The 27,302-nt window shown below is 40.2% G+C and overlaps 1 protein-coding gene across 2 annotated transcripts in view; it reads right to left on the reverse strand.

Annotated features, from left to right (window-relative positions):
- nbeal1 (neurobeachin-like 1) overlaps positions 1-27,302 on the reverse strand; it is a 126,699-nt gene that overhangs the window by 37,834 nt on the left and 61,563 nt on the right. Inside the window, exons 11-25 of one of the 2 annotated variants that reach the window (XM_088930181.1) lie at positions 26,160-26,246; positions 24,235-24,318; positions 21,570-21,668; positions 17,404-17,984; positions 15,927-16,059; positions 14,082-14,201; positions 13,154-13,457; positions 12,754-12,839; positions 9,392-9,481; positions 8,798-8,972; positions 7,693-7,826; positions 6,279-6,438; positions 3,327-3,429; positions 2,343-2,499; positions 496-654 (exon numbers count right to left, since the gene is read on the reverse strand). In XM_088930181.1, the coding sequence (XP_088786307.1) occupies positions 496-654; positions 2,343-2,499; positions 3,327-3,429; positions 6,279-6,438; positions 7,693-7,826; positions 8,798-8,972; positions 9,392-9,481; positions 12,754-12,839; positions 13,154-13,457; positions 14,082-14,201; positions 15,927-16,059; positions 17,404-17,984; positions 21,570-21,668; positions 24,235-24,318; positions 26,160-26,246 (2,472 nt within the window). The remainder of the gene's footprint in view (positions 1-495; positions 655-2,342; positions 2,500-3,326; positions 3,430-6,278; positions 6,439-7,692; positions 7,827-8,797; positions 8,973-9,391; positions 9,482-12,753; positions 12,840-13,153; positions 13,458-14,081; positions 14,202-15,926; positions 16,060-17,403; positions 17,985-21,569; positions 21,669-24,234; positions 24,319-26,159; positions 26,247-27,302) is intronic. The other variant, XM_088930182.1, reaches the window with a different exon arrangement.

Below are 27,302 nucleotides of genomic sequence, written 5' to 3' on the forward strand. Positions count from 1 at the left end.
AAAGCCAAACCTTTATTTAAACTAATTCATTTGCTATATATCTGGCCACGCCTGAATCGTATCTCATTCCTCCTGTTATCGACCTCACTGTATTCCGGCTGTCTCCAGACCAAGAATGTGTGACTAATTTGCTGCCCCAGCATTAAGTTTAATAAATGAGACTCGCATGGGAAACCTTCTTAAATGCTTTCTGAAAACAGCCGTACAGTGAATGTTATAAGCACCGTTTACTTTTAATTGCTTCTACATAGAATCCTAGATGATTTGTTAAGCAAGGATTACCTCTATGGAATCTACACTAACTATCCCCGGTAATACCATGTACCAGCATGTTTTAGACATTCTTCTTTTCGTCTATTGAAATTACATTAACAAAAATTTCAGTCCTGTGTCATTTTCCTTGTTTTTAACCATTGTTTTCTGTAATGTAAGACACTAGCAGACAGACAAGTAGCAGAGACACAAAATGGAGAGTCCTGCTACCTCTCCTCTCACCTTAAAGACCAGGTCCCTCAGCCGGTCAGTGTATTTGTAGTTTGGGAGGAGACTGTAGAAAATCTCTGCATTGCCAGGCTCAAACAGCAGCAGAAAGAGTTGGTCCCTGGCCGCACTGGTCTGTAGCAAATTCAGTAAAACTTCCAGAATTCCACACAGCTGCCAAGAGACAAAAAATAAGAAATTAGCCCAGACAGAGGCTTGCCCAAGAAATGCCACCGGCGCTCAGACAGAAAACATGTCCTGTACAGAAATTCAGTCTTGCTTGGAAAAGGCTAACTTTGTATGTTATGTAATCGCTGCCTTTTTGAAATGCAATCGATCACCTGAAATGTTAGAGCTTTAGTGCCAATGGACAGAAAAGAAGTGTCTTAAGCCTTCTATCTATGCATTACCTGAACAGCTGTTCCACTTTAAACAACTTCAGAGAATGAAAAATGCAGTTAAATGTAAGTCTAACAGTTTTCCTACTGTCTGATAAAAAACTTTTGTACTTTTTTATTTTTTAAATGCCATCCGTGTATGAAGCTAGCTTAAACAGGAGCCAAGAATGCATGAAAACAGCCTAAAAAGCCTCTAGAAATATTCAAACTCTCTACAGAAAAGTACAGGTCATTTGATATATACTGTAGATATTGTGGCATGGAGTGTTTTCACCTTAACTTACAATAAGATTCATATTGTATGGTTCTTATGTACCCAACAGGTGAAATACAAGAATACACAAGGGCCACTTATATTCACATGATAATGAAGTCATTTATCAATTCTTACATTTGTAATCAAATAATAATAATAATAATAAATAATTGCTTACACTTATATAGCGCTTTTCTGGACACTCCACTCAAAGCGCTTTACAGGTAATGGGGACTCCCCTCCACCACCACCAATGTGCAGCCCCCACCTGGATGATGCGACGGCAGCCATAGTGCGCCAGAACGCTCACCACACATCAGCTATCAGTGGGGAGGAGAGCAGAGTAATGAAGACAGTTCATAGATGGGGATTATTAGGAGGCCATGATTGGTAAGGGCCAATGGGAAATTTGGCCAGGACGCCGGGGTTACACCCCTACTCTTTTCGAGAAACACCCTGGGATTTTTAATGACCACAGAGAGTCAGGACCTCGGTTTTACGTCTCATCAAAAGGATGAGACATAGCTGAAAAAATACATTTTTTCAGCTATGGGTGCATGCAGCTCAGCAATGCAGCTGTGCAAAGTTACTTAAGCCAGCAGCTACATCACCCTGCAACTCACATCTGGCAGCCCCCTGAAGCTCAGCAGGTGTGAGTAGGGGGCGCTCACCCTGCAGTCTGTGTGGGCTCTAATGCCCCAGTATAGTGACGGGGACACTATACTGTAAAGGGGCATCGTCCTTTGAATGAGACATAAAACCAAGGTTTTGAATCTCTGTGGCCATTAAAAATCCAGGGGCGTGTCTCAAAAAGGTGTAAGGCTATACTGTAACCCCGGCATCCTGGCCAAATTTCCCCCTGCCCTTTACCAATCATGGCCTCCTAATAATCCCCATCTCTGAACTGATGTGTGGTGAGCGCACTTTGGCTGTCATCGCATCATCCACATAGGTAGTGGTGGAGGAGAGTCCCCATTACCTGTAAAGCACTTTGAGTGGAGTGTCCATATTATTATTATTAGTAGTAGTAGTATTCAGTAATGCGTAATAATAGAGTATTATTCAGTAATGCGTGAGACAAGCCATCAGAGGGAGCCCAATACAAAATATAGTTTATGGAGTACAGAGGTCTTTATGTCAGCAGAACATTTAAGAACTGAAAAAAGAAAGATAGACGGTTCAAAAACGCAACTTCTTCTCCTTTTTACCTGCTCTTCATCACCGATGGCAGCTATGTACCCCAGGATGCTCTGCAGCTCCTCCTGGACCACCCCTTTGCTAATATAGTACTTGAGAAGTCCGCAGAGAGAGGCCCGGATGGTCTTCATATCATCCTCACTCAGATCGCTCCTCTTACTTTGAGTCCTGAGGAGAGGAAGGTGCTCATCACTTCCAGGCATGAGCTCTAAATACAGGACTATTCTGATGTAGGGCACGGAATAGAACAGGAAACCTAATGTGTAGTTAACATTTTTTACCTTTCCTCATGATTTGTACTTTAAAAACATTCATTATGCATTAAGACAAAAAATAACATCAATACAGTGAACCAAAAAGCACCATTTTTTCCACTTTCATATTATAGCCAAAAGAGTCCTTTAGCATGACTGCAAACACTATGGGCCCAATTAACAAATGCCTTGTTTTATTTCTCCCTTTTGAAGTCCACAATGTTAAAAAATAAAATGTTAAAATATTTATACATCTTTTAGTGAATGCTACATTAGTATTGCGAAAGTTTGTGTTGTTTACTCATTAGAAAATTTAATTGCTAATAGGAAAATTAACCACAATTCCATTCAATAGGCTCCTACAGTATCATGCACACCCTTCACAAAAAAAGGGCACATTAACAAACATTAATCAATACTTTAGATTCCAAGCCGTACTGACAACTTGATAATAGAAGCATGCAAATCACAACCACCAGGAATGGCTTATCACAATTGAACGATTGCTTTAACAATTTACAGCTTAACTAAAAATGGGAAATCAGACTCCTGATAATCATTCACAAGGTATCCGTGACTGAATTCCAGACGGGAAAACGTGTGCTTTTGTGGACGAACGCTGAAATCTTTTGCAATGGAAGAGAACACATTTGGGGTTGTAAAAGAATTGCAAAGCCCAGTCTGGGCGTTACTGTAACAAGTACTGATTCCACCTAATATCCGGTCAGGTAAAACACATACCCATAATAGAGGCGAATGGTGTCCAGAAGAAACTGTACCCCATACTTCTTTCTGAACTGCTTCCGGCTGTCTTTGATTATAGTTGACATGTATTGTATGTGACCTTCACGACAACGAAACAAAACCACAAGGTTAATTGATAAATACCGACACAAATTTCTTTCTAGACACATAAAACACAACACAGCTATAGTACACAACAAACTCTGAGAATGTGACTGGTTTCCCTGCAGCTCACTGTAGCTCTTGGGGAATTTAATTACCCAAATGGTTTTCTTTTCCTTAAGCAGACCAAATGTATCGATTAAAGTAAGTTTGACTGGGAGCTTTAAAGGAACATGTCGTAATTAATTCCACACAGAAAAAAAGAAAAAGCACAACAAGGTTTATGAAGCAAACAGGTGGACAAACAGACAGTGTCAAAAGAAATGGAAATCTGGTATACGAGTTTCAGGGTAAGTCAGAAAACAAATGGGAGAGATTTAAAAATAAATTAAACATTGGGAGCTGGGGGAAGGTGTGATACTAGTTTAACAACAGTGCTGGCTTCTGGAGTCTTGGCGTGTCTGTGAAAAGCCAGAGATGGAAAAAAAATGAGGCACTACGGTCTTCAGGAGATCTTTAATCCTCACTGCTCTGAGAAGTTTCCTGAACCGGCTATACTAGGATAGGTATTTTAGGGTGAGGAGGCTGTGGGCAGTAAAGGGACCAAAAAAAAAAGATGCTGTGGATATTAGGTGGTGCGTGTTATGATATGATTGGTGGGTCTGGAAAAAAAGATTTCACTTGACAGGACTCTGTAAAATGGAGAAGCTTTCTTTGATGCCCTGGGAGAGGGAGTTGGTGTAGAATGGGAGCAACAGTGAAATCCTTGATGGCAAATCCTACTACTTTACTGCATATTCCTGTCTTCCCATTCTCTCTCACACCCAGAGAAGGCTGCACAGCCCAAACCTTTTCCTCTCTTTCTTCTACTTTTCAGCACAGAACTGACCTCTTCTTGCTCCGTTGAAAGTATATTGCTTTTCATAACACTTGTACAACAGAGATCAATGCGACTTCATTGAAGGTTTTTTTTATTACTTTTGCCCCCAGCATAAATAAATGATCAAAAGTGCACTGCCACTCTTTTATTAGTTTGCTCCAGACGGATTTTGCAGCTTTCAGCGGAGAAAGGCATAATTTTCCATTTTTAACTGAAATTTTTGAATCCGTGGGTTTGTAATAGAGGGTTTGTAGTTTCTATTACAAACCCACGGATTCACACAGCTATCTCATTTCACCCCAAACACACTAAAAGCTATCTCCCTTTTCCACAGTTCCTTCGGCTACGACGATTATGCAGCGACAACATCGACTTCCAGAACCAAGCCCTCGAAATGTACTCCTTTTTCATCAACAGATGATACCCTAGCAGTGTTACTGACAGGGTCCTTGCCCGAGCCAAAAACACCCCTTGGACCATCAACTCAATCAGGAACTCCCGCTGTAACAACTGCACTCCTTTGGTGCTTTCCTACCACCCCAACACACTTCCTATCCCCAGGACTATTAACGACAACTTTTCCATCCTACAGGATGATCCCTCCTTTGGGGCCCTCTTTTCTGACCGCCCCATCATCTCATATCGCCGACCACCTAATCTGTGCAACCTTATTGCTCACAACTCCCTTGACCGCCCTCAGCAACCATCCACACCAGGCACTTTCCCTTGCAACAGAGCTCGCTGTATCACCTGCAAGTACACATCTAACACCACACTCATTCAAGGCCCCTCAGGACAATTCCAGATCACCCAGATGACATCCTGTACCTCCGGCAACCTTATTTACTGTATCTCTTGCAGTAAATGCCCAGCTATCTGCATTGGAGAAACAGGAAGGAGACTCGGAGACCACTTCAGAGAACATGTCAGGGCTGTGAAGATTAAAGATCTCTCCAAGCCCACTGTTTCTCATTTCACCTCTGACGGCCATGACCACTCTTATCTCTCTATCTGTGTCCTCAAAGACGGTTTTCCGAACTCCTACATCAGAAAGACTACAGAAACCAAAATGATCCTGCAGCTAGGATCACACCTTCCCCCTTCTCTTAACGACAGACTACTTTTCTTCTAAATTCTCTCTATTCATTGTAGGTTTCATTTCACACCTCTCTTCACCTATCCTGACTCCACACCACCTGATTGCCCACTCTATCTGTCCCCTGCTCCCTCCTCTCCCTCCTCCTCTCTCCTGCTACATTACCTTTGCTTACTGCCCTGTCTTTCTCACACCTGAAGAAGGCTCCACAGCTGAAACGTTGTGTTTTCTTTCTTCTCTTTTCAGCATGGAATAAACCTATTACTTGTTCCAGTAGGAATTCAAGGCAACTCTAGAATTCAAAACTTGTATTTTGGTTGAGAACTGGTAATTTATGGATAAGGGTTGAACGATCACATTGGAGTAATGAGTGAAATACCATAGAGATCCGTATTAAGACAATTATCTATTTATATTATTTATCTAGATTTTGGTTCTTAAACCAGTCAAGTTCGTAGATGATACCAAACTAGGATGCTTCGCAAACTGCGTAAATTGAAAGGGAAATTAAGATGTAGCCAGCAGGACTGGGCAAACACATGGCCGACATTTAATGTAGTAAATTATCTTGTAGCACATACAGGAAGCAGAAATCTGCATGCTACCAAGAATTTCAACCCTATGTTAAAACAAAGCCGCTGTTCATGAAGCAGAAATGTGTAACACATATGTGTCAAACTATAAAAAACATCCTGAACTTCAGATTTAATTAAGGAATACAGCTGCTTTTGGGTGAGGAGGAACTGACAGTTATCTTAGTAAAGGGGTGGTACAAGAACAGAATTACCCAATTAAGAGCTCATTCCAAAGAAATAAATGGTGCATTGTACACTCACAAAAAGACAGATCCCACATAGTTCCTCTCACCTACCGATTCTAAGAGGAAAGTCTCCCTGATTCCAGATGTTGAAGTTGAAGAGAAGGTGGTGGTACATCTGCTGCAACAGCTGGGGGTTCTTCTCTACAGACACCTGCTCAGTCAGCAGCTGAACAGCCACTAACACATTCACATCCACCAAGCTGCTTGGCAGCTGGCAGGGGAAAAAAAATACATCTGTGTTAGGTCCCGGCATCCGGCATTGAAAAATAAATTTTCTAAACCGCAAGATGCTCAAGAACTGTCTCCTTGAGGGGCACACTGTAGCCCCAAAGCAAGAGTTTCATATACACTTCAAGAAATATCACTTTGTTATTGTAGCAATAAAAAATACCAGCAGCTTTGTGAGTATTCCTCTGTAATTGAATTCATTTTTGGGGTGATGTTTATTTCTAAAATAACATATTAAACAACCCTGATTTAATATTTATTAAAAACAAAATATGTAGACCTAAAAGCCGCTAAAATTAAAAAAAGAGTAGAAATGAAAGATAGGCACACTATGTTTGCTGTCCTAATCTATTAGTTTGCAAGATTTCAGGACACATCAGCTTTCACAGCACGTGTAAGTAGTTTCGGTTTCAGTGCTGAGCATTCGCTTCTGAAATTCCTTTCAGCACCTTGTTTCACTTTACTTTGTAATCCCTGCTGAAGGCTAAAGAAGTCAGGTCCTCTATCCTATCAGTGTACAGACAGGTTCCCATAAAGTATCCGCCTTGCTCTCAAGTATTCTTAGTAAAGCAACGACCTTATAAAACAAGGGGACAGAGAATGTGTACAACATTCTAAATAAGACTTCTTAGTCTCAGCCCCCTATTAACGTCACATCCATTGGGTTAAATTCCACACTTTCACTATGTGGCTCATATGAAAAGAATTCCATCGCAAAAAAAATAAAACTATAAAAGACCATGGTACAAAACAGTGCAGAAAACCTAAACGGCACAAACTTCAACTTAATTTGGCAAAGGATTTCAGATGTTTACTGTATGTAGTTCTGTTGCATCCTCAATTGTATACAAACCACGGCCTGCTTATTTAGACAAGAGGACAGCACTAGAGTAGGATTAGTGCTAGAGTATGTTTTTTTTAGCTTTAAATGGGAGACTTCTGTTTAAGCCTGTTGAGATAAAGTCAATACAGCCATTTGCCACCACCTAACAGGCTTATGGGCTTTATCTTTATGCTCTAGTAAGTGTTATCACTAATGAGATTCTTCTAAATTATGGCACATATCAGTTGTGTGACAGTCAACCATCATACAGGGAAATTAGAAAGCAACACTCATTTAGTATTCTTATTACATTTGATTAAATATTTGCTTTTGAAATGTGAATAAGGTAGGACTGCAAACAATCCAGGTCCGTCTCCTCCTTGGTCCTGTTCACTGAAGCTTTACTGGACTTACCTTTTGTAACAAGGCCCCTAAGGTAGCAACTCCATGGGAGTGAATAAGATTTTCTTGGTTGATCGGATGCCTTTGAATGAAGTGCTTGATCATCAGGAGGAATGTAGCAACGACATTCTTTTCCAATCTGGCCTCTGGAAAGAGAAAAAGAAAGCGATTAAAGAAAACGATAAGATAAGATCAGATCAGATCTTAAGATCACTTTATTGGCCATATACAATTTCTTGTGTTTAGAATTTGTCTTCTCGCAGACCCCAGCTCGCTCTCCATGAGACACACAGACAGGGAGAGAGAAGCTTGGGGTCAGAACGCAGGGTCAGCCATTCATATGGCCCCTGGAGCAGTTGGGGTTAAGGGCCTTGCTCAGGGGCCCAACGGAGTAGGATTCCTCTGCTGGCCCCGGAATACGATCCTTAGCCACAGAGCCACCACACAGCCCAAGGTGGTACCTTTGTGGGGGGGCTTTTAGCTTTCAATTTCCTGCGACCATTCTAAAGTGCATCCTTCAGTATGTGGTCAAGTGTGGCAGTTGCTGCAGGGGATGTTTGAGGATTGTTCTTGCATTTTTATTGAAAAAACAATCATTTTTCTCTTCTTCTCAATTTGTGGGAAACCAGCCTCCCTTGTTGGCACAGGGGCAATTTTTTTTTTCATTCACCCTCGATCTTTTTGGCGGAACACTGTCAACACAGTCTGGCTGATACAATCCCACTGAACTCCCAAGCCTCTTGAAAAAAAAACTGCATACCTTCCTGTTTTCTTTCTTGACAGTTGCAAAATGTTAGGGTATGGAAAGTCTTTAAAACTGATTTTTTTTACTTAAGACTTATGCAAACTTAAAGATGACTGCCCAGACAAAAGCATAATACATTATAAGTGTCAAAAAACAGTATAGTGTTTAATAGTTCAAGTAGGTAGCTGCGTCAGCATGTGTAGGCTGCAAAGGAACAAGTAAAGGTTTATTCCATGCTGAAAAGAGAAGAAAGAAAACACAACATTTCAGCTGTGGAGTCTTCTTTGAGAGTGGGGCCAAAGAAGGCTCCACAGCCGAAACGTTGCGTTTCTTTTCTTCACTTTTCAGCATAGTGTTTAATAAGACTTTCACCTGAAGCTTTGGTTGAAGGTAAAATAACCCAGTCCCCGTCTGAGGGGGTACACAATTCTGTTGTAATGTACTCAGAGCCGGAAGCATCTTCACTCTTTACTGCTCCACTCAGATTACTGATCTGTTCCAGCAATGGGTATAGCACGTTCAGGCCTCCAATGCAGTTGATCATGTCCTGCAACGAATATTAACGATTGTTTATGAGGCAGTCCAACGAACAGATTTTATTTCACAGTATTTGCCCTCTGGGGCAGACATCTTTGGGATCTACATTTTTTATCGACAAAGGAAGTGCTTTACTGAAATATTAACAGAAGTACTGTTTACTTTTTGTGATTATACTTAAAAAAAATCTAAAAAAATGTTTCCGAGCATTCAGAAATATGGCACTGTGTATCCACTAAAAATGATCAAAAGAGACATATCTTGTACTGTAACTTAATGTTCTTTTATCATGCTACAAGCTACAGAAGAGGCTCTGGACAGCCACATGTCTTGCTTTCTGGATCTGTCCGATTTTCTTGTTTGTCACAGGCTCTAAATCCACTGTAGTGAAGAGTCTAAGAACTTCACATCGTGAAAATAACACTTTACCTTAATATCCCAATTCACAACTTTATTTCCGGTGAGTCGCCCATTAAAATGATTTGGAGAAAGATCGAGGCAAATAGGGTTTTTGCAGGCCTGATGAAACAAAAAAACAGTGCACTCTTAACAGCAGGTTGTTAATGCGCAAATATTTTTTCTGTAGCGTGCAACTGATTTTTGAAAAAAGATTTCATCTATACCCTGTTAAAGAAAGGCCAAGGTGCCTGCAAAAGTCACTGCTGTCTAAGTTCTCTCAGCCCCATGATAATGATCTGGCAGGAGCCACTACGTAAGTAGTATTAACAGGGATGATAAAGGAGATCAGTCGCACAAGACAAATGCAGATACAGTTACATCACAGTCTTGATTGGTGTCATAACAAAGAAACATTAAATGTGGGAATGTCCCAAGAAATGTGGAAGAAAGCATCACAGGCATTTTAAAACACTAATCTGTGAATCTAATGAATCTAACCTACACACATATGAAATGTGGTATTTTGAGCACCAAAACACAAAATGCCATAGCAAAATACAACGTATGTAAGTGAAAGGTAATACAATTCCAGTCCCGCCTGACTAAAATGTAATCAAGCAGGTACTGTTACTGTAATATTCTTGATTTTGATCTTGATTTTTGCTCATTTATCATGACTTGAGGACGTTGCTTCTAGTCCCATTAACAATTTCACAACATTTAAACATTTTACTGTGACAAAATCAGAGCCCTAATACTGATTCAAATTGATTACTGTGCACTGCAGACATCAAGGGAAACAAGTGGCAAATGTCCCAGAATGTAGATACATTTCACTCCTTGAAAAGCTTTCAGCGCATAGCCTAGATAACACCAGAGTGACCCTGACAGTATACCAGGTTATCATGACTTTAAGAGTGAAAAGGTGAGCTTTAGTAACACACCACTTTTTAATGGCAAATGATCATGCCAGCAATCTTAAGGGCGCTTACTAGTGATGAGAAGAAATGACTAAGAATTAGTGAGCATAAAAAAAGAAGCTTATCACACTGCAACACATCCACAAAATTATCAAGATACTCTTTCATAGCACTCTCATTTTATAGAACATATAATCAAGTTGAATTCATTATGGTGATTTACATTGATCATCAACAGCAAGGGATCTACTGTATAAGAGCCACATGCTTTGCACCAGGTTGCTCATGATAGTTTACCCCTGGTCAAGCATGTGCCTGTTCACTGGTCTTGTCTGGTCTAGATACCACGTCATCCCGGCTTATCCCACAAAAGTCCCATCGGACTCGAGCCTGGCAAATAGGGAATCCAGCAGGGCACAACTGTCACAGTTTCAGCTGGCAAGGAAGTTGCTGTTAGATGAAGAGGATAAGGATTTGCATGGTCCAGCTGGCATTCTGTCATGCGCCGGCCAGAGAGACAACAAACGCGCTGATCCACATCAAGTCAGAGAGAGAGAGTGCAGGGCCAGCGCACTGACAGAAGCGAACACAATTGATTTTTGGAGAATCAACAGTTAGTCACACACTAGACGACACGTGTGGAAACTGTGCGAGAGTGTATTTCAAAATGACAAAAGAAGCACTTCTTACATAAAGCACTGAGGGGGAACAAGCTAACTGGCAATATATTGTTGATACCAAGACATTTCTTTCAAGAAACAACTGGAAGAGATCCTCAGAACAATCAGCTCCTAGCAACCAGATCAGCTCAGATGAACTGAAAGGCCTCCTCTCAATGAAAACCTTTATGTTATCTTTTTTATTTTCTTCGAGTCCACCTGAGATATGACTAACACCGCCTTTTTCTGTTACTTTGCTGAACAATGTTGAGCACGGTGCCCCTGTGAGGTTATCTGACCTGAGAAACCATTATTGTTTATCTGCCTGTTAAACGATCGATCAAACGCTACTGAATGAGAAAGAGTCAAAATGAACCACAAATCCAAAATCACACTGAAACTAGTGAGTGGGATTTATTTTCAATAAGGCATCCAGAAGTGAGATAAGAAAAACACTGACAGTATTTACATTTATCCCATCTTCTTAAAAATACAGCACAAATTTCTAATAATTGTGTATTTTCAATGTACAATTTTTTCTCAACAAATTCCCAAATACCCAGCCAACACTGGGCACAGTGTTGAGCCTCATTTAAACACAACCCTGCTCTTGGTTGCTTATCCCTCTTGTTCAGTCACAGTGAATGGCACAATCAGGTATGTTACTCTGAAAACAAGATGACGTTTGAAATCTGTCAAGTTCATAAAACAGCAAAGAGATGCCAAGGATTATATCTACATCTGAGAGGGATCTTACAACATGACAGCTAGCACAAGGCAAAACAATTCTAAATACATTTGTTCAAGGGTGGCACAGTAGCTCAGAGGTTAGTTTTGGTGTCTCGCAAAACAGGCTCGCTGGGGCCCTGGGTTCAGTTCACTGGGTTTTAGTGTTCGCTGGCTTTTCTCTAGGTGCTCCAGTTTCCTCGCACAGTCCAAAGACATACTGGTAGGTTAACTTGGTTCTGGGAAAACTGACCCTGGTGAGTATGTGCGTGTCTGTGTTTGTGTCCGTCTTCCCTGCGATGGACTGGCGTTCCATCTAGCGTGTACCCTGCTGTGATAGGCTCTAGCTTCACCGCAACTCCGAATTAGGAGAAACGCTTGGAAAAATTTTTGGATGGCCAGAATGGGTAATGTGAAAACTCAAAGATTCTTGATCTAAGAATATCTAAGAAACTTCCAACTAGAAACATCCCAAACAGAAGACAGCAGAGTGCTGACATATTCCAGCCTCCAACTTACTGATGGTATGAAGGCACTGCTTTCTTAATAATTGGGGCGTACTGATTCCATCCTGAGCTTTTTGTTTTCTCAAGGGTTGACAGATCAAGTCTCTCATGAATGAGCGTTTCAGAGTTTACGTCAACAGTCTAAGTGACTAGTGTATCTCTATCTAGTCATAAATGAACAATTAACTTAAATGATGTCAAAACATTTTATCAATATCCACAATTTTATATACTTTATTTTAGTAAAATCATACATGCATAAAGAGTGATAAGCTACTTTTGATGCTCAATAAAATGAACACATTTTCCAACACATTCTAAAAGGTCTGTAAGTGACATAACTTTAAATTGTTCCACAGTGACTTCCTTTAAAATAATCCAATCACAGAAATGTGCTGTAGTGTTAAGAGGTATGGCATGAAAAAGGTTAATCAGCTTGGAAAACCTGTACTAAACCACGCATGGAGCAGTGAGTCAGGGAAATGCAAGCTCTGATACACGGCATGAGCTGTAGACTTTCACATCTGGCAGTAAAACAAGGTGATAACAGAATGATCAGAGTTACTGATAATATAACTCACCTTTGGAGAGTAATATAGAAGGAGTTTAGATGGAAGATCTCCAAGCTCAGACTCTTGACTCTTAAAAGGAGAAATGCAGTTTGGACCTAAAAATCAACAGAATAGATAACTAGTCTTCATGCGGCAATCATGTTTGTAAACTAAAAAGGACTATAATATGTAAATACTGACTGGGACAAATGTTCAAGTGCCAATTTAGCACAGAACAACAAATCAACAGAATAGATAACTAGTCTTCATGCAGCGATCATGCTTGTAAACTAAAATGGACTATAATATATGTAAATACTGACTGGGACAAATGTTCAAGTGTCAATTTAGTACAGAACAACAAATCAACAGTTAAAATTCAGATTTCCCTCATTGTGCTCAAAGCTACACGTCAGAGTTGCCGTCTCACCTGCTGCAAACAGGAGTTTGACCTGCGCGGGTTGTAGGGTGTCGTGGAAAACCATCACGCTGCCCAGCTGCCCTTCCAAAGAGGTGGGGCTGCCCCACTCACTGTCCTGGGTCCCGGCGGAGATCAGCTTGGTGACCGACTCGGGTTTGCCCAGCAGCCCGCCCCAGCTGGGGGCAGACAGGATGCCCCCGAGGGAGGAGCGCCCCGGGGCGGAGAGGTGAGAGAAGGGGGGATCTGGGATCTGCGAAGGAGGGGGTGTGGTGGTCCGGTGCCCGGCTGATCCAATACAGCATGAAATGAAAGGCTGGGAGAGAATGCGATCCAATGGGTTTTAACAGCACATATCCGAACATCCATGATTTCTTTTGAAGCATTGAACCCCCGTCCCAGTTTACTGCCGGCTTTCTATAACTTTCTATGACTCTAACCTTCTGACGTTTCTAAATCTGAATTGTTAACTTGTCAAAATAAACTTACGAGTAAAAACCCTTTGATTAATGTGTCCGTGAGGGCTCCACACAAAACGGAATGCCCAGGGAATTTTAGGCCAAGAATATACATATTTTATATATAAAATACTTTTGGTTGTATTCAGTCAATATTTTCACAAATAATATAAAGATATACATGTACAGTAAGAACATATACAATACCCTCAACTGCGTAAAAGTGCACAATGAAAATTATTCCTTATAAAAGTTCACTATAGTACACTAAGGTAAAAAAAAAAGTATGTAAGAAATTAAGCACAGAGAAATCATGATATATGGTGCAGCAAGATGAAAATCAGAAACTGGTGTAAAGCACAGTAAATGTAAGTATAGCAAAACCATGGAATATAAAGCTTATTTTTAGCAATGTGAAAAGAAACACAAATTTCTTGGAATGACTTGGTTCCAAGTGGTGTTTCTTGTTACAAAGTTCTTACCTCAGTCATGGTGGGAAACTTCAATGGTGCAGACAGCTTCTGCTGCCCATTGACATAAATGTATATCAAGCTCTGTCCAAAAGGCCTCTTTCCGGGAATATGAACCACCGCTATGCTGTGCTGTAGAAACAGACGAAAGCAATTTATGTTTCGGCAATGTTTAAAATAAACTGACCTCAGCATCGTTTTTCTCCTATGTTCTGTGGTTTTATAAATGGATAAATGGTTAACGTGAGCACAACACAAGCTTTGAGCTAGCAGAGAATCTGCCTAATGTCTAGTCTTAATGAAGAAAGAGAAACTTCAGGTTTGTGACCAAAGCTAAGCCACAATTCTAAAAGCTCACTTTACACATTTAACAGTCAAAAATCTCAGAATATTCTTACATTTATTACCTTTCTTAGACTATTATATCTGACTCAATTGCAGGAAAAGCATCACTGAAAATTTCAGAAAACAAATTCTACACTGCAGTTCACTGCAGGAAAGGATTCAGTCTTAACTGAATTAATTATTGGCACTACATATAAAAGCAACTGCTAAGACGTCATACTGGGTACTAACTGAAAAATATCCAAGAGAACTGGAGTTACCCATCACTGATCTAGACTGGTCTCTGACTGAGCACACCTGTCAGTTCCAGTTTTCACTGTAATCGAGCTGTTAATTACTTAGGTTCTCTTTTCTTTTAGGCCACGTTTCTGCACTCAATCTTCAGTCTTGAAAATATTCTGCTGTAGGCAGGCTTTTTCCAAGAAATGTAATCTCAACTCAACTTGTTTTTTTAGTAGATGCTTGCTCATGTCTACCTAAACAAAACATAAAACTGAGGCAATAATGATCTGCAGGGGCAGGTGCATTTTCAGATGCTTCAGAAAACAATTGCACAACATGCAATTTTGTGTTCTAAAGAGACTGAAGTGCTTATGTTTCAGACACCCGAATGAAAAAAATCAGATGATGATTAGTTAATTAATACTTTTTTAATAATGAGTTGATAATAATTACTAACACCTCCAACTGTTTAAAACAGGGGTGGGGAATGTCCGGCCCGCGAAATCATTTGGTTTGGCCCTGCCAAGGCAACCGCAGGCATAGAGCTGTGCGATAATTCGATAACGATAATTATCGCGATAACAAAAGTTAGATAAATGTTCGATATATATGTTTATGCTTTGCGCATGATATGCGCATGCGCACAAAATACTGCGCGAGTGCGTGTGCGTATTGCAGACCGGGCAGGTAACAGATGTGTTTAAAGTTTCTGCTGTTTGGCAAGTGTTTGTTGTGTTCTTAAAATAAAGAGTTGTTTAATTTACCAATTAACTGTCTGGTGTCTTCAACTTTCACTCAGGAGAAAAAATCTGCCTTTAAACTTGAAAGAAATAATGATTTGACATTTATTGTGATAATCATCGATATCGACTGATATGAACATTTTTATTGTGATAATGTTTTTGGCCATATCGCCCAGCCCTACGCAGTTGCGAGTAGCAACATCATCAATACCAGCTAACATCACACGCCTCACCAAAGAGAAGCAGTTCCAGCCATCACATTAGGGGTGAGTTAATTAAATGTTTGACCAAATATAGCAGGCTAATTTTAAAATTGATAATTTTGTATGGCCCGCGAATTATGTTATAAATATCCAAATGGCCCTTGGCAGAAAAAAGGTTCCCCTTTAAACCCCTGGTTTAAAAGATGGAAACGGACTAGAAAAGTATTGATAAATTAGCCTATGCCATACGGAGCTCAGCTGGAATCAAAACCAGAAGCGACACATCAGAGCAAATGGTTAAAAACTTGCAAAAGACATCCTTGTACAGTGGTAATGTTACTCACCCAAAGGGAGTCACAGAAACAGTGATCAGGCAACATGACTGTCATATATTCCTTCTTGGTGCAGACAGCAACAACTAGCACCCCCGAAGAGCTGATGAAGGCTTCGAAACCAGTGCCACTGGCAGTGAAGAAACTAAGAAGACACAAATCCCACATTTAGGTTTTGAAAGATCTTTACACCTTATAAGACACCTTTTTGCATCTTCTTCATGACTAGTGCACAGATAAGATCATGTAGTGCATAGCAAGTGCGAGCAGAGTATGGAACATATCATGGAATCTCGGGAGTTGCATGTTTTGAACAAGTACTCAGGATTAAAGTATTTATGAGTCAATTTTTTTTACACTGTTTCAGTATCACGTTGTTGACAGAGTAAGAACATAATTAAAAGACTTTGAATTCTGAGATATATAGAGAGAATGATGTTTTGTAAGAGGAATCAATTATAGGACTAGATTTCTCCATGTCTGCTTATCATTAAATTTTCGGATGCTTTATTGTTTTTTTAAGCGACTACAATGTAGTACTTAAAATGGCGAACACTTGAAGCAGACTGCCAAGCAGAACACTAGGTAAGAAAGACTCAGATGCAACAATGCATGAAGAGATCTGACCTCAGGAATTCAAAATATAAAGTAAATTCAAACTCCGATAGCACCGATAGCACTGCCACTTCCACTAATGTAACCTCTGTTGAAATCTTTTTAAGTTATCTAGCATGGCAGACAAGCTAAGCTGCAGTATCACCTTGTCAGAACTCAGAAGCTAAACAACACTAGGCCTGGTCAGTACTTCACTGACTAACAGAAAACTGTTAATAGACCATGGTAACAGAAGGTGTTATATTTGTCCCAAAACATTTTAGCTAGCTCAGTTTTTTTTAACAGTCTGTAAAACTAACTTTAGGCAAATTGAAGCAACATTCCTCTGTCCTTTGTTACACATTAAAGTATTACTTATGTGCATATTACATTAAGAAGTGACAAAGGCTTTTTCTGAGGGTTACTGTATATTGACTTCTCAAAGTACACTGCGTTTTCATGCTCTGGTAAACTGTAACTCATCGGTTTCTTACATTTATTAACTTTGGTTAAACTTAAACAGGATGTGTTTACAGCTCTGAGTGCACAGAATAAACAACCAAGCAATGTCACTTGGTTGTTTATTCAAAACACCTCATATTTCAATTTAGGCATTTAGCCAATCGGTGAGCAAACATACCTTATACTACTGTATATAATGAGTCATGTTTTTAACTGATCCTAACTGATTTTATTATTATTATTATCTGTATCAATGCTGGAATTGCATGTGTGATCATGCTGGCAAAAAATAGGATGTTATTATACTGACACCGATAGTGACAGTGAACGGTGAACGCTGATGGCTGCTGAATTTGAATGTAAAAATTGAAAAGAGCACGTAACTCGGCCCCCGGTCAATCCCAATGGATGTGCTCAAAGGTGCTCCTCCTACCTATAGAGCTGCTTTCTTTTTTCTCCTTTGCTGGAGATCCCAGATCCCTGCTGGTCCTGGTCAAGGCAGAGCCACGCAAAAAAGCTGAAGGCGTAACCCGGCCAGCGCTGAACAGTGGGCACCGAAATCCCTGCCATGCTTGGGGAGAGATCGAAGTACTGCAGGGCATTTTCCAGTCCCTGTTTGCGGGCCATGCCCAGGATGGCTCTCAGGACTGGCACCACATAAGGGTGGGCCTGCTTGGGATCATCAGTCCTCAGCAGCCTCATCAGCTGCAAGAGCTCCTTGCTGCTCAGCGACTGGCTGCCCAGAGATCCGAAGAGACTAATCAGGTTCTCGGCGCAAGTCCTGTGAAGCCTGCTATGACAGTTCAGGGTATCCAGGATGTGGATAACCATGGAGGCGTTGACACAGGTGGTGCGGCTCTGCCGGTTGATGCAGCAGATCCGTTTCAGCCAATCGGAGATGAAGATCTGGAGGTCGTGGGATTCCAGGTACGGCAGCCACTGGATGAGCAGCAGCAGGGGCTGGACGTTACTGATCCCGAGGATTCCCACCGACGTGTGATCTCCTTCGACGGCCTGGAATTTCAAAGCGGGTCAGACTCAACGTCGTCATTCGCAACCTTTTTGGAGAAGCACGCAAATTTCAAAACGGCACTTTGACTGTAAATCGCAGTTTAAATCCATGGATTGAATGGAAAAGACGTTTCAGAAAAATAAGTTCTGTATATAAGAAACACTGTATGGTACAGTGATTCCGTGCTGAAATGAAAAACATGTTTTGCCGGCTATGAACCATAAGTTTCTCATACTATACATGCATGTATTACGTATATTCACTCAACTGATTTATCTCTTAGGCAGGGAAAAGAGACTACACATAATGTTAGGGCACTTATGCCAATTAAGTTCAAACCCAATATCAAATCTAAGAAGAGAATCCATTTTTTCAAAGGCGCTTTTCAATATTTCAGCTAGCAATGCTTGCACCCAACAAGAGTGTGACAAGAACTGAACCCCCAAGAAGAATGGATATTAATTTCTGGAAAATCATATGCCACTCGCTGAGAAGCACTGTGTACGGTGTACTGCGTACGCGGTGTACAGTATATACAGTATCGTTTTGGATCCAGAAGAGAGACAGTCCAGTGTGTCCCAGACGTGCTCCATTGGATTCATGTTAGGTGAAGAGTAAGGCCAGAACATTACACAAATTATTAAAACATGCCAGGAAAATCTGCAAGCCATAACATGCCTTACATTATAAATGCGAGGCTGTAATTTGCCAACAAATTAAATGTTTATAAATTTACAATTTGAATTTTAAATTCCTTAACATTAAAGCAAATTAAACTGCCAAGAAAGGTGTAATGTGGAGGACAAGAATACTGTTTCCATATGTACTGCATAATTAAGGAGCCACCTACTCTGAGCAACACCCACACTGTATTATAGCCTATTTCATCACACCTCCAACCACTGAAATGGTCCAATTGTGCAACACAACATGGATGATGTCTCTTTGGCTATAGTACTGTCATGGCCTACCACTGTGCCAGAACTGATTCAGACTGGGCCAGACTGAACCATGGCTTGTCACTTGAATACATTCCAGCTTTTTCAAAATGAGTTTCAATTCAATCCAATACTTTATTGCCATATCAACAAAGCTGATTGGAATTTTCTCTAATCGGGGCCAGATAAAAACACCAAAAAGACATAATCATTGTTTTTAGCCAGTTTCTGCTGTAATGACTTTGCACCCAAGACACAACATGTTGCCCCTGCCAGTTATACCTCAGCACATCAACTTGCACATGTTAAACTCTAACGCCTTTATCTTCAAGAGCTACAGTCTTTAAACTCATTTCAATCCTTCACTGGACTGCGCTGTGACTCCTTGCACCCCTACACTGCGCCTACACTGCGCACCCACATCCCTGGAGAACCGAGACACCCAGATATTGCTGCACCTCAGCATCTCAAAGGCCTCTTCTTTTCTACCACTGTGATTAAGACACGTTCTCCCTGGCCTTTTGTACTTCACAGGTTCAATAATGTGTTAATATTGCACTGATCACATCCTCTATTGCACATGTGATAAACATTTTATCATATACTGTACGGTGTGTTAAAGACACGCAAGATTGAGTTGGGATATTAACATTTAGTTAAACGGTTGGCAATGAAGTGAAATTTTTTAAATAGAAAACTTGTATACATCTGGTGAAATACTGGAACCAAAATCATTTTGTGTTTTTAATTTCTTTCAGTGTATATATACCCATGATACTGTATATACACACACGTATTACAGTGTCAATTAATTTATGACAATATCTAGACTGAATGGACAAATGACAGGAAGAGCTCAAAACATAAAACAATGATATCAGCTGTAGTTAACACTTAACTGAAATCTCCTGTTGTACCTTTAAAATAAAGTTAGCTTGAAAGAACTGACAGAAAAAAAACTGCAAACATTCTGGCCTGTACATTTCTTTCCAAGCCTGTACAGTCAGGATTACTGCACTCCTTTCTGATAATAGATTTGCAACTGCTTACGAGTACACCCCGATGATAGTGTGGTTTAGAAGAGAGAACTGGAAATTTCATTCCAGATATTGTCACATATCAACGATTGCTGAAGTGGCAAACTGCCATTTTATAACAGCCTACAAAGGCAGGGGGGGAGACCCGGTCAGAATGGTTGGATGACTTGAGAATTACATAAATGAAATGACTACGCCCACACTCTAAAAAATATATGCAGCAATTTTTCTTTTACTGTAAGTAAAGTGGACGTGGGCAGCTTCTTTACATGGGTGAGAGAGATCCGACGGTACAGAAAATACAAATTCACACACAGAAATGATGATGCCCTGTCCTCATGTCACTTGACTCGACAAAGCTCTAACAAACATTGACGCTGAGAAGAAAGTCAGCCTAGATCACATGACCACCAATTCCGTATTCCTGCATGAGTTCAAATCTCTGCTTAGACTTGGCAATGTGGTGAGCATCTGCACCGCCTCATCCCTCAGATTTCAGTTCTGTGCCTCCATTCCTCTCACCTCACAAACCATAGGTGTCCCTAAACCGGCGTTTGTGCCAGCAACATCACAGAAACTGTAACTGTAATGAAGTTTCGGACCCTACATCTCACAGGGGGCTACGTTCTGCAATGAAGCCAATATTACCAATGAAGGTGTGTATTTTACACACCAGAGGTATGTTCAGTCCTTCACCAAGAGGCGTCTGCTGTCTAACAAGGTCTAACTAGACCTTCCAAACAAAATCACGGACAGGTAACCATGCATAACCAGAGATGGCTACCTGTTGTATATACTGTATAATCAACAATCGGTGAAAAATGTGCAAGGTGGCTATGGAGTACAACTGATAATTCAATTCAGATGCATTTAATCACAATAGCTTACCACTAGCATCATTACTGTCTCTCCTTACTGTCCCCCAAGCCCGTCTACATTGTATGGGTGACAGGGCCTTCTCCTGTTATGCCCTCAAGCTCTGGAACTCTTTGCCCAAGGATATCAGAGAGTCACCTTCTCTAAACTCCATCAAATCCAGACTCACAACCCTCTTCGTCAGAAAAGCCTTTACTTAACTGGTTCCATTCTTTACCCCTCAGCTTTTCTTAGTACCACCATCCACGGTCTCCTCTGTATATTGTAATTGTGTTTTATCTTGTGTGTTCTTCTTATTTATTGTTGTTGTCATCCTGTAAACTGCTTTGAGAAGCCACCTTTAAGGCGCTATATAAAATAAAGTTTTTTATTATTATTATTATTATTATTATTATTATACTGGAACTGTTACCTGCTCTAGAATTTTTCAGTTTTCTCAAAGTAATTACAGTGCAGGACACATAGCATGCACAGCAACGGACTAGGGGTGCAGACACTTTTGTCAACAAAGTGCACAGCTCAATTTGTATTTTAGGCACACTTTCAAAACTAATGTTCTGGTTTACAACATTAGGACACTTCATGTGATCTGTCTTATTCCCGTTGTAAATTCACAAGGGCAATTACTGAGCCAGGGCTTTCACAGGTGGAGATAAAACGCATCTGATTTGTGAGACATTTCCAGATTTTATCTATGACTGCAGAAGTATGGGCATAGGGCTTCTTAATGACTCACCATGTTCATCAATTCTTTCAGGAGGTCCCTTGAAGGTTGTCCCAGGGAGCTCAGTACTTCGTACAAATGAATGTATCCGATCCTCTCTTTAAAGACCTCCTGAGGAGGAAATGAAAACAGAACACAAGCAGAAGGATGTCAGAAGTTTTAATACCACAGTTTATGGCACCAGCTCTAAGAATGCATCAGACCTAGGAGTTTGCCTTGAAAAAGGAAAAAAAACAAATTGAGTTTTTCCACTGAAGCACTCAGTCAAACCCTTTACTTTCAATAAGAAGAGCTGGCTAAGAATAATGGGAAAGGAAAAGTGAATAGCAAACATTGCATCTCTGGATTGCTGAATTTTAGCAACAGGATGAAAAATTGGAGAATATTAAAGTCTGACATTCTTGAAATGAAAAAGCAGCCATGTCACCCAGCAACTCACAACTGGCAGCCCACTGAAGCTCAGCAGGTGTGAGCCTGGTCAGTACCTGGATAGGAGACCCCCTGGGAAAGCTAAGGTTGCTGTTGGAAGAGGTGTTAGTGAGCCCAGCAGGGGGCACTCACCCTGTAGTCTGTGTGGGTCCTGATGCCCCAGTATAGTGACGGGGACACTATACTGTAAAAAGGCGCTGTCTTTCAGATGAGATGTAAAACCGAGGTCCTGACTCTCTGTGGTCATTAAAAATCCCAGGGCGTTTCTCGAAAAGAGTAGGGGTGTTTCCCCCGTGTACTGGACAAATTCTCCACTGGCCTTTACCAATCATGACCTCCTAATAATCCTCATCTCTGAACTGGCTTCATCACTCTGTTCTCCCCACTGATAGTTGGTGTGTGGTGAGCCTACTGGCGCGCTATGGCTGCCGTCGCTTCATCCAGGTGGGGGCTGCACATTGGTGATGGTGGAGGGGAGTCCCCATTACCTGTAAACTGCTTTGAGTGGAGTGTCCAGAAAAGCGTTATATAAGCGTAAGGAATTATTATTCTTAAAAAGGAAACTTCCGGAACATGATTTTCTACTTGTAGTGCCAAAAGGCAGAGCTCCCTCTCATGGCATTATCACTTTGACACAGCAGGACCCCAGCCAGCTGAGACAGGACCTTACTTCGCTCGTCCCATGCAGCTTGGCTTTCCCTGTATGAAGGGTAACCCTCACTGTGAGCATGGTCAGGAGACACCGGAGCACAGAGGCATGCTGCAGATTTGGAGTGACTGCATGCCAAGGTCCTGTTTTGGTTTTGCATACTGGCAAATTAAAAAATAAACTGCATACTGAATATGAAAAGCGCAGAAGAAAATGTGATACCCTGAACGATGTAAGCACACATAGAAAATGATGCACACCATAAATGTAATGCCTTATCATCACATGGAAAACTACACATACCTAAACGTCCTCAATATGAATTGCGTTTTACTAACATGCAATACAGAGCATAAGGACAGCTTTGATGTGTGTATCTCAATAATAGAAAGTGCTTAATATGGTTCAATGTACTTAAAATAGTGTTTTTTTCCGATAAGTGGTAGAAGTGGCATTTGTATATTTCCCTGTTGATTTTGTTTTGCATTTTAGTATTTTAAAGCCTCATTAAGTGCTATCCCATTGAAGAAAGACTCACATTAAGTGGAATTTTTGAAGCAGAGATAACATAATATACTGTACTATACAGTATATCAAAGAAGCACTGATATTATAGCATAATGTGGAGGAGGTGTTAGACTTTGTATTCATATACAGTAGTTGTTTCTGGTGATTACATGCCATTATACTATTTTTAGTACTCTACATTAAGTTGAGCCATGTGTTTTCTACAACAGCTGTTTTAAAGTGTCCTTAAGAATCTCAGATTCAGTAATAACCAGGTTTTCCCTCATATCTGTGAAAGTTTGTTTTCTAAATGTAGACCAGAGATGCTGCAATATAACACTGTCATTTACTTGTTCTTAATTCCATTCACAAACTTTAGAAATACACTGTTTTCTCATCATTATTAATTCATGGAGACTAACCACAAATGTCAATAACTTCTTATAATGAATTGTAATCCCTATTCAGACAGCTGCGGTGATTGATTCACAGGGGCTAAATGCAATAAGATAATAGTGAGTATCAATGCATTTTATAGAACAAGCGATTTAGAAATTCCATGTCCTGAAGTTGTAACCAATTTGAGTGTTTTTGACCAAAATCATATGGGCGACACAGATCAATAGATAATGTCAGCACGTCTACATTTAATGAACTCTATTACTCTGGTTTAACATACCTCAATCTCTGAGCACCCAAATCAGCACAGTCATTGCCCCATGCTTTAAGATCATATATATCACTATAACAACGATTAAACTATTTTCTTTTGTTTTTGCATTTCAATTTCTGCATATATCCTATCTGGCTCAAAAAGCATTTTTATTCTGCAATTACTGTCCTTGAGTTACCAACCCAAGAAGAGGACCAGTCACTTATGTGACAGCCAAATGTGCTACATCATCATTAAGCCCACACTTGGTTGTCCGATAGGCCATTTCACATTGACTTAAGCTTAGTTCCAGCTCAGCTCAACACATCAGCCGGTGTGAATCAAGCTGTACTGTGAAAGCTTGGCTCAGCTTGGCTTGGGTGTGCCAGTATGAATAGCTCATATTATTCAGTCATCTTTCGTTGACTTCAAAGGCTTACCTTTGCAGCAGGCGATTTTAGCATCACGGTAGTGAGAGCTTTTATTGATGACACAGCCAGGCAATCCAGACGTCCCTGAAACACCTAAAATATTAGAAACTATTAGCACAGTAAGGTCTCGCACAGAATACCTCCAGTTTACGTACAGTACCAAGTGGTGCTCAACATCCTCCTTCTCCTTTTACAAAACCCAAGACATGCATATAACACAATGAGCTGGAATTGAACTGAAAATGGAACAAGTAAAGTTGAAATCTCATAGGGTATCATGCCATGCCAATACAATGGATGACCCACAAATGACATTCCCCTTAATGAATGTTAAACTCGACTAATAAGGGAAATAAACCTTGAAAGTTCACAATCACCTGTCTATTTAAGAGTTAAGATAGCTGCATCTCAAAATTAAAAATAGGTAAGATTTGTCGTCATGTTCATTTCCTCTGATTATCCTTCAGTAAAACTCACATGGTAACTACATGCAGACTAACACCTTTAAAAATAAAAATTTTACATTAAATGACCTGCAGCCAATAATATGACAAAATATGCTTTTGGATATTATATTATCTTTGACGCAGGGCATTGAATGTACTGACTCTTCCAGTCTTAACAGGGTTTTTGTCTCATTACAAAACCTAAATCACTTTATATGGATGCTGTTCAGGGCTCAAGCTGTTGGCTGTCAGTGATTTATACAGCGGTTCTCTTCAGCCCAGCCACTTAATGACACTGCAGTCAGCTCATGAATGCGAGCACTGTAGAGTTTATCAAAGGCTCCTTCTGCGGGTTCAAAACCCCACTTGAAGCCTACTGTATCTTGCTAGACAGGAAATAAAGCGTGGCCTGGCTGAAGAGAGATCTTGAAAGACAGAGTCGCAGGCACAAAAACGGCACGTTATCCCCCTTGCTGCCAAACAGACATTGACACACTGCTGAACACATAGACTTTATAGCACACCCAAGGCCCAACACCACATAGCTGAGATGAAAAAAAAAGCCCAGATATAAAAAAAAAGGAATACAGAAAAAACAAAACCCCCAACAACATGGAACAGCAACCAAGAAAACCATTCCGTTCTAAGGCCATATATTCAATTTCTAGAATGTGAAAATGGAGTAATGTGAGTCCTTTTGACAGTGTCAGAGACAGAAGGAGGACCTGCTGCTCTGCATATCTGTCTCAGTGAATATAATGCCATCAGGTGGAAAAAAAAAACAGAAAAAAATAACTTAAAACATGGGAAAAAAAAGAAGAAATAACATTTTAAAGTCTTGCAAATCTTGAAATGTTATTCATCACTATACCCAACAAAGTAGTTAGGCTGAGTGGCTTTCTCTTTTTTTCAATACGTTCTTATACTCATACATACTACTGTATAGGGCCGCTGACTATTTTATAATATTTTTAAAGAAAGGTTGGTTTTCTTTGTCTTATCTGCTCCTACTGCCATCACATCAGTGACGTGTAAAGATCTTTGCTCTGTTCTGTGGCAAATTTGCGACATACTGCACACTACACTATCCATGCAAATGCAAAAGACCTGTTTTTTTTAAAAAAAAAACAGTATTTTCAGATTGTTTGAACCAAAAGGGGGTGGGGAGCAAGACTCTTAATGACTTAAAAATGTCCAATGAGAAAACACTTTCAAAAAGATTTTTTTTCTCCTATTCATTGGCAGAGGAAAGGCTGTATAACCATAATTTGTGCAGCAAAACATATATGGCCAATTAAACGCACAAACACACAAAGACAAGCTCAGTGCACAACAGCGTGGAAATGAAAACCAAATGAGTCAATTTATTGGACTCTTCAGTAAAAAGCTGATATTGGAGGACTGCAAGTGCTGGCTTGTTCACAGCCGTGGAATGGTTGTCCGGTTGCTTTGTATTTGGTAGAGGAAGCAATGAGATGCTGGGAATACCTGGTATTCATTCATTTCTGTCAGTAATTTGTTGGCAAAATCTTTCTTGCTCTTGACTTCTGCCTTACATCTAGCATTTACAACCAGCTGTTGAATGAACAATAAGCAATATAAGAGTTTTAAAAACCTCGTAGAAATTACTCAGGGTCCTGGTAGTACCTGCATTTAATAAAAATGACAGTTAAGGAAGTATCCATCTTTGGGCATGACACAGCTAATGGAAAACAGCTACAGACACAGCCCCACATTTATCCCCCACATCCAGTATCTCAACAAATGATTGACATCAGTTCAACACAGTCTAACACAATAATAGCCCTTTTGGCCATCTGGCACTTTCAGACTAACCTGCTGAATGCACCCTTCAGAAAAAAACCAAACGTCGCTTCGAAGCAACTCATCCAAATCTCTTGTTTTGTCATTGAGGAACATGACAAGGAATATGTCAGTATGGGCCTTACAGGCTCAGAGAAAAAGTTCTCGAACTTCTTTGCTTGAACTTGACCTTGATAAATATTTTTTTGAACCTTCTTCTTGTAGAAAACCTCTCTTTACTAGACAGGTATTCAGATTGTTCCAAATGGTAATCATACTCCTGAAAGCTAAAAGTTGCCAGGAGAATCCCATCTTACAATGAGATGTGCACCCTAACAAGGATACCACTTTCATGTATTTTAGTTCCAGAGATCCAGTTTTGGAATTGAAGTGAGTCTTGCAAATTTATGTTTTTATTCAACATTGAAGAAAAGAAAAAATAGCATTCTAATTACTGAAGTTCTAATTACTTGACTTATGAATAAATACAATAAAAACAGGTTTGAATTCATTCCTAGATCCCATCATTGCCCTTAAACATGTTCCTTCATTCCTCCTAATAAACAGATCTGATAGCCGCGGCTTCATTACCAGGTTGTCAATATTATAGTTAGTCCAAATCTTCTGAATTTTTGCTGTTGATATTTTCAGGCTTCTTCTGTGTGGTCTGTGGGAAACCTTGGACTACTTCTGGAGAACAATGCAAGAGCATCTTATGAAAACAAAACTACAGATGACCGCCTTTAACTTCAGTTTTAGTTCTCCCAATACCATAAACATAATCTAGAAGCATGGGCTGGCATAGGACTGGCAGTGCCTTGTTAGTAT

This window comes from Atractosteus spatula, chromosome 13 (assembly GCF_055471065.1).
Source record: "Atractosteus spatula isolate fAtrSpa1 chromosome 13, fAtrSpa1.hap1, whole genome shotgun sequence".
Lineage (NCBI taxonomy): Eukaryota > Metazoa > Chordata > Actinopteri > Semionotiformes > Lepisosteidae > Atractosteus > Atractosteus spatula.